General features: G+C 47.5%; 1 protein-coding gene across 6 annotated transcripts; it reads left to right on the top strand.

Moving 5' to 3' along the window:
- The first annotated feature begins 529 nt into the window (after positions 1-529).
- gramd1a (GRAM domain containing 1A) lies at positions 530-14,147 on the top strand. Of its 6 annotated transcripts, XM_088386625.1 has the most exons (23): positions 538-661; positions 758-919; positions 1,105-1,147; positions 4,175-4,346; positions 4,440-4,752; positions 8,278-8,512; positions 8,678-8,698; positions 8,792-8,876; positions 8,973-9,076; positions 9,317-9,412; positions 9,537-9,617; positions 9,705-9,823; positions 9,905-10,178; positions 10,354-10,507; positions 10,581-10,727; positions 11,028-11,149; positions 11,208-11,350; positions 11,419-11,522; positions 11,632-11,847; positions 11,926-12,010; positions 12,739-12,846; positions 12,958-13,078; positions 13,147-14,147. In XM_088386625.1, the coding sequence occupies exons 4-23, from the start codon at positions 4,298-4,300 to the stop codon at positions 13,228-13,230; spliced, it is 2,661 nt and encodes an 886-aa protein (XP_088242751.1). In that variant the 5' UTR covers positions 538-661; positions 758-919; positions 1,105-1,147; positions 4,175-4,297; the 3' UTR covers positions 13,231-14,147. The 6 variants fall into 6 exon arrangements, with proteins under 6 accessions (XP_088242749.1, XP_088242751.1, XP_088242750.1 ...); XM_088386623.1 differs by having other exon boundaries at positions 530-661; positions 4,175-4,752; XM_088386626.1 differs by lacking the exons at positions 538-661; positions 758-919; positions 1,105-1,147 and adding an exon at positions 2,682-3,125.
- Positions 14,148-14,202: the final 55 nt, after the last annotated feature.

Raw genomic sequence — 14,202 nt, 5'->3', positions numbered from 1 at the left:
ATAATACCCAAAGCCAGCTGGGAACTTGAGATGACCAGAGAGCTAACGCTTTTCTTGCAGGCGGGATGGATGGATGGATGAACGGATGGACGAATGAATGGATGGACGGATGGATGAGATTTCTTCAAGTGTGTCAGTGTGCACCTACTTACTTGGATATTTTTGACGTTTCCCTTGATAACATACGCTGCACAATGTCACTATGTGGCCCACATTTTAGAGCGCACACACACACACGTCTAATGAGTCCCATCGCAAAATCATGTATGACACTTAAAATAGAAAATATACATTTTCTATGAATATATTTTTTTTCCATCGTCAAGGCTGCTATCGTAGCGATAAAGTGAAGGCCGCCTCATTTGGGTATACGACAGATTCACGTGGGAGATAGGAGGCGTGCGGTGGGGTGATTACCTGGAATCGCTCAACAAATACAACCAAATCTCAATCTTTCAAGGCCTTCTAAGCTTGAGTCATGTGTATGTGTACGGTCGCACCACTCGGGGGTCAGGGTTGTTGTCATGTGATGTAACCAGATGATGACAGAGTGTGTGTGTGTTGGGTCCTTGCCACTTTTAACCTTCTCATCTGCTGCGAGCAGTTATGAGCAAACCAGTGTGAGGGTGTCATCAAAACCTTGGACACACACAACTTCAAGGTAATTTGACATACAGCATGTGTGTGTCTGTGGAGGGGGGGGGGGGCACAACCCTTCCCGCCTCACACACACACACATATCCTTTCTTATTTTTAGCACAGATCGAGTTTCCACAGCCCTCCCGGCAGCCTGGAGCAGCTCCCGAGTGTTTGGCAGCCCGAGTGGATCGCAGGTCGGGAACGATGGCGCACCGACTTTAGTGCCAAGTCACTGTGATGCTCTGCTGAGGAATTAATACAAAGTTCTACACCGTGGCAGGTAAATGCAATCACATCGGGCATGCTTGTATTTGTAATCTATATGTTAAATTGATCCTTTTCTTTTTTTTTTTTTAACCATTCGTCTTCATTACTCTCTGTTTGCAAGTTTGGATGCAATTTCTTTGGCTCAACACCATCCTGCTGCTTTTCTTTTGATTTATTTTCTTTCTTTTCCCCCTTTAGATAAGGTGACATGAACGTGAAAAGATGCTGCAGCGGGATGAAGGTGAGGAGCAATAATTACCCCTCATAAAGTCCTCCACTGGTTACTGATGACAATTTAATGATTTAAAAAGTTAGTCCTCCAAGTTTTTTTCCTTGTGTATAGAGGAAGTCGTATATTGTGAGCTATATTTTGGAAGGGAAAAATATTTTTGAATAAAAAGACATGTAACTCAATTTTTTGGGGTGATATTGTTCAAGAAAACATATTATATTATATATTATATTTTACAGACAAAAAAAAAGACATTTTGTAGACATAAATTCTGAAACGGTGAGGTGAAGTGATGCAGTGTGATGATGTTAAGGAGCAACATTTCACTTAGTAAGTCCTCCGTTGGTTCTGCTGGCTTCATTAGCTAAAGTACACTCTTTGTCAGAGGTTTGTTAGATTTATGATTTCCATCAAACGTTCTTGCGAGGACCACATTCTTTCCATGCACCTTAGGCTGCCCACCCTTGGGCTTAAACGCTTTATGTTATTGCCACTGTGTTGACATTTAGGAGGCTCTACGTGTGTCACAAATAGACTATTTATTAAGATCTCTTCCACGAAGGCTGGCAAAGGCCCACTGCCACGCATTTGAGTCACTTGACAAGGGTAGCAATTATAGCGACTGCACGACTGCAGGTTGAGCTTTAGGGGTCGCTGTTTTGCTTAGATCAATAACGTTATGTTCAGTAGACTCACTACCGCGATAGTTACGACAATATTTATTTTTGAGAAGTAGTACTTTTAGTCGGAATAACCTGAACTTAAATATTGCCAATGGTTTTCGTATGTTGACTAGAACAAGTCCATTTGGAAAGTTAGGTCAAGTGCTGCGTCCTTCCAACCGCTTGTTTTGCCTTTTGTCTTGTTTATTTGCATAGTATGGCACTAGATGTGGATTTATCTAACACATAACTAGTTTTAGTATTGATGAATAGAGGCAAAAAGGAAGCGGAGTAGATCATTATGTCTGATCCTACACACATATGCATATATGTATATATATATATTCGCATTTACACGCAAGCAAATTGAATGTTTTCGGAAAGTGGCTCGAGTTGCGGCAGACTGTTATTTCTAGGACCGAACCAAAAAGTTTACTAGGGGGAGACCCGTCTTGTTATTCGATTTTTTGCTTCATCTAATGCTACAATGCTCTACTCTACATTATCTAATTTGCCATATAGCTCAATTTACTATTCAAAGAAAAGCAAGTAGGGACGAAACTTGTCGCCAAATAAGTCAATATTTTATAGTCGCATTCCCCACCCACCCACAAATACTAATGTTTGCGTTCGTTCGCCCGTCTCTGAGGCGACAGTTATTTCCCGGACTGAACCAACAAGTTTACTAGAGGGGTGCCCATTTTCCCGTGTTACTTTTTGTCTTATCTACTTACTCGTTGTTGGATTACACACGAATTAATAGGTCATATATTAGCCTTTACTATTCATCAAACTTTATATTTGGTGATTAAAGTTAAGAACAAGAAGTAAGTCAATTATTCATCGTCCTAATAACCCCTACGCAAACGCAAAATCATTGCGTTCGCGCCCCCCCAGCCGACAACAGTCAGTAAGCTCATCCATTTAACTGTTCTCAGCTTTTCTTCTGCGATAGCGCCTTTTATTTAGATGTTTTAAATGTAAAAATGGTGGAAGTTGACTCCCTTTAGTTCGTCTTCCGACTTGTGGGGGGAGGGTGGATAACGGCGGCGGCTGCCCCCCCAAACAAAGAAGTCGACGCAGGGGCTTAGGAGAAGAAAAAGTTGGCCCAAACTTTCGCTTGGTGCTGCTAGCTTGGCCGGTGGAGTTGAACGGTTAGCCCCGGCGGATGCGCTCCTCCTCGTCGGCGGGGCGAGCTTCTGCACCATCATGCTGATGTGCTCCGTTGAAAAAGTGGATTTTAACATCACGTCACGGGCCGTCGCTCGGCTCGTCTTCGAGGCCGAACACGACCACCGGAATGGGGGAAATTCGTCGAACGGCAGGTACGGCGAAAGAGAAACAAGACGCTGAGTTTTTACTGGGTAAACTATTAACGTGGTGCATAATAGTACGGGCTATCTTATATATGCATTGATTGGAAAGTCTATTTGCAAGATTAGGTTGGTCAAACATGTCCGTGCTAAGATTGTTCTTGTTCAAATACGAGAGCAAACAGTGCTTGCTCCACTGTGTCCCATAGTCACACATAGTGGTGGCCTTCATTGGGTGTTATCTATATATTTTTAAGGATTTTTTCTTTTTTTTTAAATTCAATTTTATCATAAGTCTATAACGTGGCGTTGCCCTGACTTACGAATGTATTCATAGAATCTATGATAACGATCACTACTCAAAACGCTCGTATCTCAAATCATCTTCCCCAATGAAATGTATGCATGGTGTGTATGTTTGTTTCAAACACGCTATGTTGATGTGTGTGTTTGCTTCTTTTTGCTGGAATGTTTCCTATGACCTTGTTGAGTGTTCTCCCGCATGCACTTTGGCGCTTTCTTGGACTTGTTTTGAGTGTCCTCAAATGTCATGTAATACTCACAACAGGAAGTGGGTGCTCTCAAATTCCCCCGCTTCCCTGCAATAAGGTCCTTGACTTCATTACGGAAAAATCCATGTCATGTCGTTCGGGGTTGGCAAACTCCAGTCTGTGGGTCAGTCATGGAGCTTTAAAGATACCCCAGAGAAACTGTATTTTTCATCCATGATTAGCCTTCACACAAAGCTCAGTAAAGGCGGGATATTGCGACAACTCATTCTTGCTATGTCGGTGCAGAACAGTGTCTTGGTGTCTGTGACTTTGAGTGTGTATGGATTTAAAAGGCCGGATATGGGCGTCAACAGTGTGAGGTTAGCTTGCGAGCACAATATTTGCTAGGACTTTTGTTTGTCATCAAATTATTCCAGTTAATCCCATGAGATAAAGTCATTAGCTCCGTGGAGGACTTTATTGGCATGTTGTCTATCTGAAGCTCCTCATTTATAGCGAGTCTGATGACAGCTTGCATTGTGAGTGCTGCAAAGTCTTTTCACCCCTCAGGTGTTTTACTTCTGAGTTCACAAAGATGACACTCGTGAAGCAACCGTGATGGCGGAGAGCTTTGAGGAAACCATGCATGGAAAGATGGTGGACGCCCCGAACACGACACGCTTATTGTGAAGAATGACTGAATTCTTTGGGATGGCATTTCCCATGGCGGCGCACTCGACGGGTCTGGACTTTTAACGAGCCTTCCCGAAAACGATCATGTCCTCCGCTCGGCCCGTCCCGACACTGAGCATCCTACCCCCTTCCTCCGACACAGAATCCTGGTCCCGATCGCCCAGCCCCCGGCCCAACCGCACTGGCCGCCACCTGCGCTCCTACCGCACCGGCCGCAGCCGGACTAGGAAGCGGAGTGCGGACAAGCGCTCGGGAACCCCGCAGATTGTAATTGAGGAGGAAATTGCCCCTGCACCCTCTGAGGGCCCTCAGATAAGAAGTGAGGAGCAGGGCCGGGACCAGGACCTCCTGTTGCCGCCGTGCCAAACTTGGTCGCGTAGCCCCTCTCCCAGCCGGCGCTCTCGGTGGTCCCTCAGGAGCCTGCTGGGCAGGGACTCTGACTGGGACAGCTGCAGGTTAGTGTGCTAGACAGAGCAACCCTTGTGACGTCACTTTTGACCTTTCTTCTTTCTTTTTTTTTTTTTTTTTTTTTTTTTTTAAAGCCACCATTGCATGCTGTAATTTTACGCAAATGAAGCGTGGCAGTGAAGGGAAAGTAATGATAGAAATGAAAGTGTGCTCTTGTTGTACAGTACATAAGGTCCGCTCACCGGGAACAGAAGGTCTGCGCAACATGCTCTGTGGGAATTCTGTGGGTTCCTGTATGGAGGACTGTAAACCAAACATAAGGGAGTTACTAACAGCTAAAGTGAAACGGAGCAGACATTGCTTCCGTCCATCGTTTAAATGTGGATCGTTATTTACGAGTCACTTAGTCAACGGTGAGGGTCACAACAAACCGGGAGGCGGGGCTACAAGCACCCTTCTCCAGAATCATGACATCACCCTCGGCCAATTGGAGCTTGCCTCTCATCCGGTGATGTCACGCTGGCCCAATGGAAGGGGGTTCTGAATGGTGTGGGTGATCACCCGCCCCCCCTCCCCTCTTCACGTCTTTCTGCATCAGCTTTATTGACTCCATACAGTACATTCTCTCAGCTCATGTATAATGTCCACACTTTGTCCACTGCGGGGCATAGACGTAGAAGATCCTATATACTGGATGGTTAAGATATGTTGGGGATGTCAGGATAAAAATATGATGTTTTACAAAAGCTATTAGTGGAATATGCGATAGGGCAACACAAATAGGTGCAGCGTAAATGGGTTCAAATACAGTAGATTTTGATTTTTTTTTTCTTGCTCAAATCCACAGGAAGTTGAAGCTACCTCCTGTTTCGCTTTCTGTACAAGAACAAAATGGTGGGAATAAAATGAAAAGGGACCTGACCCCTGGTTAGTCTCAGAACCACGTGGTCATTGCTTTCTTTGCTGCAATGTGAAAACTACGTTCTTGTCAGGAAGGAAGAGGCGCTCATCATTTCCTGTCATTTTGACAGAACTCTCGCGGTGCTCAACAGGAAAGCAGATTACACGCAGAGAGACTGAAACTGCTGGATTATGTTGTGTACTCTAATCCAGAGCGATGTACATAGATTGAGGGTGATTTAAATCCAGCAGCAATGAATTGTGAAAAATCTTAGACCGCACAAAAAAATGCAAATCTTATGGAAATAAATTCATTACTTGCGAATGTCACATAACCAAACAGCCTTGTGATGTCATTTTCGGTCGACAGCAAGTGGCAAAATGGCCGCCCCGTGAGCCGCTTAGAAACAGTTGGAAAACTTATGTTCCACAACGCAGTATAAATGAAAATGTCTTGTTTAGACTAGTGGGGGACTATGAGTCACAAACATGTTCATGTTTCCAGCATTGCTTAGTTTTTTTTCTTTTCATATCTGTTTTGTAACAACTTGATGTGTGTCGTTAGCATGTCCGCTCTGGGCAAAATGTATTGGGACACATCCTAACACTTGCACCTTCTGATGAGATCTGAGATGTTTCCCTAACTCTTGTCACTTGATGGTGACACCAACTCCATCAGCATTGATTCATTGTATTTTAAGTGTGAAATTTAGACATATCTTTTCGGAGCTGCGTGTAGTGGGCTCTTATCTGTGGCCCCCAGTCACCAAAATGTTTATCATAGCCCACCCACCCATCCTCCCTCCCTCCCTCCCTTCCTCCTGGGCATGAAGCCGCACCTCCTCCCCCATCTGTGCGCTGTGGGGATTACGGATGGACGGCAGCCCGTCGGCGGCTCATCCTGCGCAGGCAGCCGTCGTCTGTCCGCGAAGGGCGTCGACGACGGCGATGGTGGGATACTAGCATCCCTCGCGTCCCCGCCGGATGTTCGCTCCAACCCGGCTTCAACGACGAGGAGAAGCGCGCCCGCCGCTCGTTTGTTTGTTTTTCGGATCCCTTCTTGGGACCGTGAACACCTCATGACATGTTCGAGTAAGTCATTCGACGGCGGCTGGGATGAGGGGCGTTTCACATAGTCCCCCCTTTTGTTACGATTCGCATGGAATTACAACCAAAACGAACATTTTGACTCAATATCTAGCCATTCTTGCGCGTTATTTGTACAAAACGCAAGTGGTGCGTTCACGTGAATCTTGGTCGCTCAGCGGTCATCCGGTCACAGACTCCCCCACCCTCCTCTCGTCGCCGAGTACAGGAGCCTCCATCCCCCCCAAAAACGGTCTTTTTATTTTATTTCTTTGACCGTGAAATGAGCCCCCATGTCACGGTGCCTCCGTCCCGTGTGTTTTTGTTGGCTTCATCGATCCACGTCGCTTGACACGATTGATGCTAATTTCTCCATGTTGCTTATTCGCTAGCCGTCGCTGTCCGAATGAATGGATTTACATCAGAGGTGACAAATTCTGAATATTAGTCTTATTATCAGACGTTATGGATGTGTTGTAGTTGTTGAGTGTCATCAGAAGCAGGAGCACGTTGTAAACTCACGCTGACACCGATTCTCATCACTAAGTCCCTATAATAGGCTTGTCAACATGGAAGGTAGGATTCAGCCATTGAATGTAAAGTTTATTTGTGGTACTTTACTCAATAAGGTCACAAATGAAGCAGCAATACACAGTAATAAACATTGTCCTATTCATATTGACATTGCAAAGGCAGAATATTTGTGTTGGATCTCATTAGACGACTAAATTTTGCCTAATTTTATGCCTGATGAATGGTCATTGTTGACATGGTAAAATATTACATGTGCACTGCAAGCTGAGTGTTGGAGTGTTTGCCCAAATATGTTTTTTGTTTTGGTTGTTGCTCTGAATGTGGCGAATAAGTGGTCCCTACTCCCCCAGCCTCAGTTCTGTGGCTTTCGATGCAAATCTCTTGTGCAATTTGCATGCAGGTCGTTTTATGTACTCTGCCAATGCAAACGCAGCCAAATTGTATTTGGCAGTCGAATTGTACAAAGAAATCGAATGTCACCTGATGAAATGATCAGATAAACACTGGGGGGGCAAATAATTTTACTCTATTGCAATGACCCATAAGTTGTATAGCCAATTTTTTTAAAAAATCTTTTTTGAGGGGTTAAGTAAAAATCAATAGCAAGTCGGCTTTTTATCGTATTTACAAAAAGTGCACAAAAGATGAGTTTTTCCATTGAGGTTCAAAAGAAGTGTTTTTGAACCACAAATAGGCAATGTTTTGCTACAAAAGTCAAACTCTGGTTTTCACAAATGAGAAAAATGTACCCAAAAATTCCAAATAGGGCACGAGAGTTAATGTTTAAGCTGATTTTTGCTTGGTGTTTTGTATGGACCTCAAATGTTAGGAATGTTTTGGGGCCGTCTCGCTTGAAAGCGGGATCGGCCTCCTTATCAGTCAGAATTGGTTCAGGCTGATAAAAGTGCCCCCTGCGTGGCCTTCCCTTTGCATTTAGTGGCTATTGTCAAACAGGAAGCTCGCTCTATGCCTTCTTGTCGCGTGCTCTTTGCTATCTAATGAAAAATTCACCTTTTTTTTTTTTTTTTCTCTGTTCTGTTCTTTTTTTGCAGCACCGCCAGTAACTCTCCACGCAGCACTCCAGGTAGCTCACCCTCCTTGCGTCGGCGGGTGCTTGGGGGCGGCCGGGCCAGCGAGAGCGAGGGAGGGGGGGAGAAGAGCGGTGGAGGAGGGGGAGGAGGAGGCGGCGGCGGGGGCTCAGACAGCCCCCTGCCGTCCATACCGTCGGCGTCGTCGCTTACGTCGGCCTACCCGATTGCCTCTCGACATTTCAAGAGCAATGCCAAGGTAAGATTACGAGGAGTACAGCTCCAAAAACATCCCAGTGTGATTCGGCGCCACGCGAGAACTTCATTTAATGAGCATCAACAAACGCTATGCTTTTTTTGTGGGACGAATAATACATCACCCACATATTTATCGTTCTAATAATTGTCTTTGTTGTCTTTGCAGAAAATGCAAAGCTGGTACAATGTGAGTATCCCTTTCCATCCCCCTTTTTTTTTTTTTTTTTGGAGGGGTGTCTTCATCGATACCAGCCAAAGCTCCTTTGTTCCTCTCCGTCAGGTCCTCAGCCCCACGTACAAGCAACGGAACGAGGACTTTCGTAAAATCTTCAAGAAGCTCCCGGACACGGAACGACTCATAGTGGGTGAGTACCGAAGAATCAACGAACGTCCTTGGCTTGAGAGCTTTGGGTTCACTGAACGCTCATCTTTTTTTTTCTCTCCCCCCCTCCCCCTCGCAGACTACTCGTGTGCTCTCCAGAAAGATATCCTGCTTCAGGGTCGCCTGTATCTGTCTGAGAACTGGCTGTGTTTCTACAGCAACATATTCCGCTGGGAAACCACTGTGAGCGCTCGCTTCGTTATTTGCGGATCGCTCGTTGCTGATAAAAGTCACACGCACATACTTCAAGACACAACAGCCGGCCGGGGTTAAACAATGTCAATCATCTACTTCCTACTACAGGCAGGATTATTTAATAGCATAGAAAAATGTAGCATTCATTTCTAGGTCAGGGTAATGGATTTTTTTCCGCTGACATTTTTCCATCCAGCAAAACCATACGCTACGTTTCTGGCTTTGCAGATCACTATCCTGCTGAAAGACGTGACCTCCATGACCAAGGAGAAGACGGCCAAGCTCATTCCCAACGCCATCCAGATCAGCACGGACAATGAGAAGGTCAGCCTTAACTCACACGCGCTTATTTGATAAGAGTCCGTATAAAAAAAAAAAACAAGCTGAGTCGGCGCCATAGGACAGCGAACTGATCTTTCCCTTCCTTCCTTCCCGTTGAAACGCTCAGCACTTCTTCACCTCTTTTGGCGCGCGGGATCGCAGCTTTATGATGATTTTCCGCCTGTGGCAGAACGCGCTGATGGACAAGGTACGAGCGATCAGCAGCTCACTGCTTTCACTCGCTTAGTACAAACGGGCCGGTCATGTGAGAGTAATATTTTCTACATGGTTGCAGTCGTTGTCCCCCAAAGAATTGTGGCATATTGTGCACCAGTGTTACGGCACCGAGCTGGGCCTCACCAGTGAGGACGACGACTACGTCTCCCCGACCGCCGAGCACATGAACGGCCTGTTGTGAGTGACCGACCCGTAAAGCAAACCGTTCGCAACATCCCAGTCAGTCAATAAAGTCATCCGTTCCCATCGTCGCACCAGGCCCGGAGAAGAGTCCGTGTCCGTCACCGATCTTCTGGACCTGAGCTCGGTGTCCCTTCCCTCCTCGGGCAGCTCCCCTCCTCCGCTGGTACCGTGCGCTCAGGCCAGCCCCCCCTCGGCGAGCTACGGCGCGGCGGGCTCGTCCCCGCCCTCCTCTGCCTGCTGCCTGCCCATCGAGGTGCCGGCCCCGGCGGGTCGCCGGCTCAGCTCGGATCCCCCGGAGCCGAGCCCGCCCAGCTCCCACGGCTCGGTGGCGTCCGCCGCGCTCACCAATGTGAGTGTTGGTTTGTGTATACGTGATGCAGGACGTTTTCACAACGGCTGAAGAATGATTCATTTGAAATGTACAGTGTGTCCTGGAATTTGCCTGTGAGCGTCCGCTGTGCTTTCAAAAGCAGCGAGCGGGCTTAAGAGTCATATGACGACGGCCTGTTTGCTTTCCCCCTCAGAACCCGGAGGAAGGCGGGGACAGCCTGTCCGAGGCAGCCGCTCACATGCTGCCCCTGCCCAACACCAGCCTGGGAAACCTCTCCTCATTGGACGCCACCAACGACGAGGACCTGCCCACCGACCCCAGCAACTCGTCCGACACGCAGGAGGAGAGTGAGTGACACGTTTTTTTCACCCCATCACAAGACCACAATTGTAAACGTCCATCCGTCCGTCCAACCTTCAGGTGAGGTGGAGTCGTTCTGCGTGGATCTGAACGGGCGGCTGCACGTCAATACGGCCGTGCGAATGAGCGTGGACAAGCTACACGACCTGCTCTTCTCCGCCGACACGCACTTCATCCGCCACCTTTTCTCGCAGCGACATTTTACCGGTCGGTACAGAAGGCACATGTACACCCCATTCTTGTTCCCCTGTTCAAGGAAAGCACTTTTTTTTGGTCATGCTATTATAGCCCTCCCTCCATTGTCACTTGTTGCGAGTTCTTTCAGTTCTTTGAAATGAGGACAGCGTGAGTGGATTCGGCCAATGGGCTGCCGAGGAACATTGTGTCACACTAATTGGGGCATGTGACCTGGCTCTTCTTTTCACCCGGCATTCCATCTTCATCTGCAGGCCCTCCTGTTATCCAAGCTTTTACGATGATCTTTTCGTCATTCTTTTGCTCTGGCAGACCTGACGGTGGGCGAGTGGCAGCGGGACGGCAGCAGCGGGACCACCAGCCGCGTGCTCAGCTACACCATCGCCCTCAACAACCCCCTGGGGCCCAAGACCGCCCCTGTGGTGGAGACGCAGGTAAGACCCTCAGTCGTCAGAGTTTGATTGCACCGGCCCAACATCCTCCCGTGTCTAGACGCTGCACAAGAGCAGCGCTCAGGGCGAGTGCTACGTGGTGGACTCCGAGGTGATCACGTCGGGAATCCCGTACCAGGACTACTTCTACACGGTCCACAGATACTGCCTCACCTCCATCAGCAAGAACAAAAGCCGCCTCAGGTGACTTTATAGAACCCCCCACCCCACCCTCGTGAAAGTTCTTTTCTCAACAATTGCTCTTGCTCTAGAGTTTCATCCGACATCTGCTACCGGAAGCAGCCGTGGAGTCTGGTCAAAGCTCTCATTGAAAAGAACACGTGGAGCGGGATTGAAGAGTACTACCGCCACATGGGTCAGTTAGTCAGTCAGTCTCGCTTCTCGGGCCCCAAACGGCCTGCCGCCAAGCAGCACCACCACCGACTTCCGTGCGAACAAATCTTTTTGTTCCTCCTCCTCGCCAGAGAGCGAAGTGTGCAAGCTGGAGACGCTGCTTCAGTCCGAAGTGAGCGTGGTGACCGCCGGGGACGTCACCAGCGCCGGCGAGACCGCCAAGACGCCGCCGGCCCTGCGACGGCGCAAGCGCACCTGCTCGCGCCGCCAAGGAGACCGGGATGGAGGGGGCGGCGCCGAGCGCGGAGACCGGGCCGTCGGGGAGGAGCGAGAGCGCAGGGACGCCGGTTCGTCCGCTGCCGTTGACGATCTCTACCATACCGTCTTGATTTGAGTATCAGCTTTTTTTTTTTTTTTTTTTGTAGGTGCTCAGTATAAGAAGTTGGGAGAGCGCGCCCGTGGCGGAGCGCAGAATAGCGTCTCCACCATCCTCCTCATCGTCAGCTTCATGTAAGTAACAACATAGGTGATTGATTCATTGACTAACTCGACTTATTTGATGATAAAAAAAAAAGTAGCAATTAATGCGTCAATGCTTGCAGTTTGACGGTGCCTTTCCTCGGCATCTTCTCTTTTTTTGTCTCTCCTTGTGCGCGGCTTTGTAGGATCTGTATCAGGTGCAGTATCAAAGGCTTTTACGTACTCGCTCGCTCTGCCATTGCAAAGCCACGCTTGATTACAGGAAATGTTCGAATTGAACAAATTGGATTCGTTGTGCGATTAATCGAGCGCAAACGTATTGATAGTTCCTGTAATGAAGTCCCACTGTGACGTGAGTGCACACAAAAGTGCTTGTGAGCCACTTTCATGTGCTTCTCATTATCATTTAACACACTCAGTTTCCACCATGCACACACAGTTTTTTTTTTTAACCATAGTTCGCTCAATTGTGGCCAATGGCAATCATTTACATTGTATAAGATTTGTAGTATTTTTTTTGCTGAAAATTCCTCTATGCCGGTGTGCTCGGGCAATGCCATGTATAATATAAAAGTATTGATTTGGCACCACCTTGTGGCATCTATAGGGAATTACAAACCCTTTTTTTGCGAGTGCCAATTTCCCATAGATGTCATCTCGCTGTCAGTGTTACGTGCTTGGTGGAAACAAGTTCCTCAGTGTTGACTATCTCGATCCACCATGTGTGTGTGCGTGTTTTTTTTTTTTTTTCTGATCAGCCTGGTGGTGCTGGTGGCGCTCAACATGCTGCTTTTCTACAAGCTCTACGCTCTGGAGAGGGCGGCACACACGCTGGAGACGTGGCACTCGTACTCACTGGCGGACAGGTGAGCTTCTCTGGAAACTTCTTTTTACGTTGAGTTTCTCAGAGGACTCTTGAAACTTGAGTCATGGAATAAATGGACTTGCTCTCAAATGGTTTCCTTCCCCACCGTCAGTCCTCTTCCTCAGACGGCAGGAGAGTGGGCTCAGGTGTTGCAGCTCCAGAGACAGTTCCACCAGGCGCAGCTCAGCAAGTGGCAGCAGATTCTACAGTCATCCGTGGCTCTTCTTGACCAGGTGTGTGTGAGTGTGGCCATCCTCAAAGGTAACTTCCATAAAACTTGCATTCTCTGCTGTTTGACTAGATGAAGCAGTCACTTGAAAAACTCCACCAAGGCATCGCCGTCCCCGGGGTCCACCAGGACCAGCCGGCCGAGACGGACTCGTGAGCCCATCCTGTACGGTACCGTCAACACCCCACATCCAATACTGACCCACCTACACGGCTGGTCCACCTTTACAGAAAGAAAAAAACCCCACCAGGGAACTATATGAACCACTTTTCACCTGTTTGACTTGAAAACCACACGGCCCTGTGGTGACTCAGCAATAAAACTCGGATGGAGGCCCACAGGTGGGCCCTCCAAAACGCCACATCACGGAATCACACTGAATTTTTTGCTTTTGTTTTCCAACATCTTCCCACGCCATTTTTTCTACTTCCAAGTTGGCGTAAATCTTGGGGATTTGATGTTTTCAAAAGAAATGGGACATGAAGACAAGCTTGTTAATCGGGACCGTTACAGTATTTCATGCCCAAGCCCCGCCCTCCCCGTGCTCCGATTGGCTGTCGAGAGGGGGCCGCCGTTAAGGGCTGTAGTGCAGATTGTTCTTGAATGTTTCATAGTAGGATATTATGTCAACAATAATAATAATAATTATTATGATGTGTGGGTGCATCCACGAGGAGTCCACGTTACATTTCATTTTTGTATTAGCTTCTTTTTTCTTTCTGATATTTTTCCGAAACCTCATTCGCTTGCCAATCATAAAGGACCAACCGGAATTCCGCGACGGAACAAAAGGGAATTTCTCGTATGTAATACATCTCTCCCACCTCTCTTTTTTTTTTTTTAATTGTCATGTCTCCAACTCCTTTTATTTCCCCACTCACCTCTATCACTCTATCTTTCCTAACCTCCCTCGTTCCCTCCAGTTTGTTACGGCCCTGCTGTGCATGGCCGACCGCACACGACAACAAAAAGGGTGTATTATTTATTTTGGGACGGGTGCGGAGACGAGAATGTACTGTGAAGTTGTGATTGTGCACACGGAGAGAAATGGAAAAGAAAAAAAAATGCAACAAGTCCTGGCTCTTCTTTGTGTGTATGTGTGCGTCTTTACTACATTTATGAAAAAAT

Source organism: Syngnathus floridae, chromosome 10 (genome assembly GCF_059516105.1).
Source record: "Syngnathus floridae isolate MCC-2025c chromosome 10, RoL_Sflo_1.0, whole genome shotgun sequence".
Lineage (NCBI taxonomy): Eukaryota > Metazoa > Chordata > Actinopteri > Syngnathiformes > Syngnathidae > Syngnathus > Syngnathus floridae.
This window is presented reverse-complemented; position numbering and strand designations above follow the sequence as displayed.

Excerpts from the sequence above, each read along its gene's own strand:
- gramd1a (XM_088386623.1), top strand. The coding sequence starts at position 4,382 with ATGTCCTCCGCTCGGCCCGTCCCGACACTGAGCATCCTACCCCCTTCC. Across the intron at positions 9,618-9,704 it reads AGAACGCGCTGATGGACAAG|TCGTTGTCCCCCAAAGAATT; the intron begins GTACGAGCGATC and ends ACATGGTTGCAG. Across the intron at positions 11,848-11,925 it reads GCGAGAGCGCAGGGACGCCG|GTGCTCAGTATAAGAAGTTG; the intron begins GTTCGTCCGCTG and ends TTTTTTTTGTAG.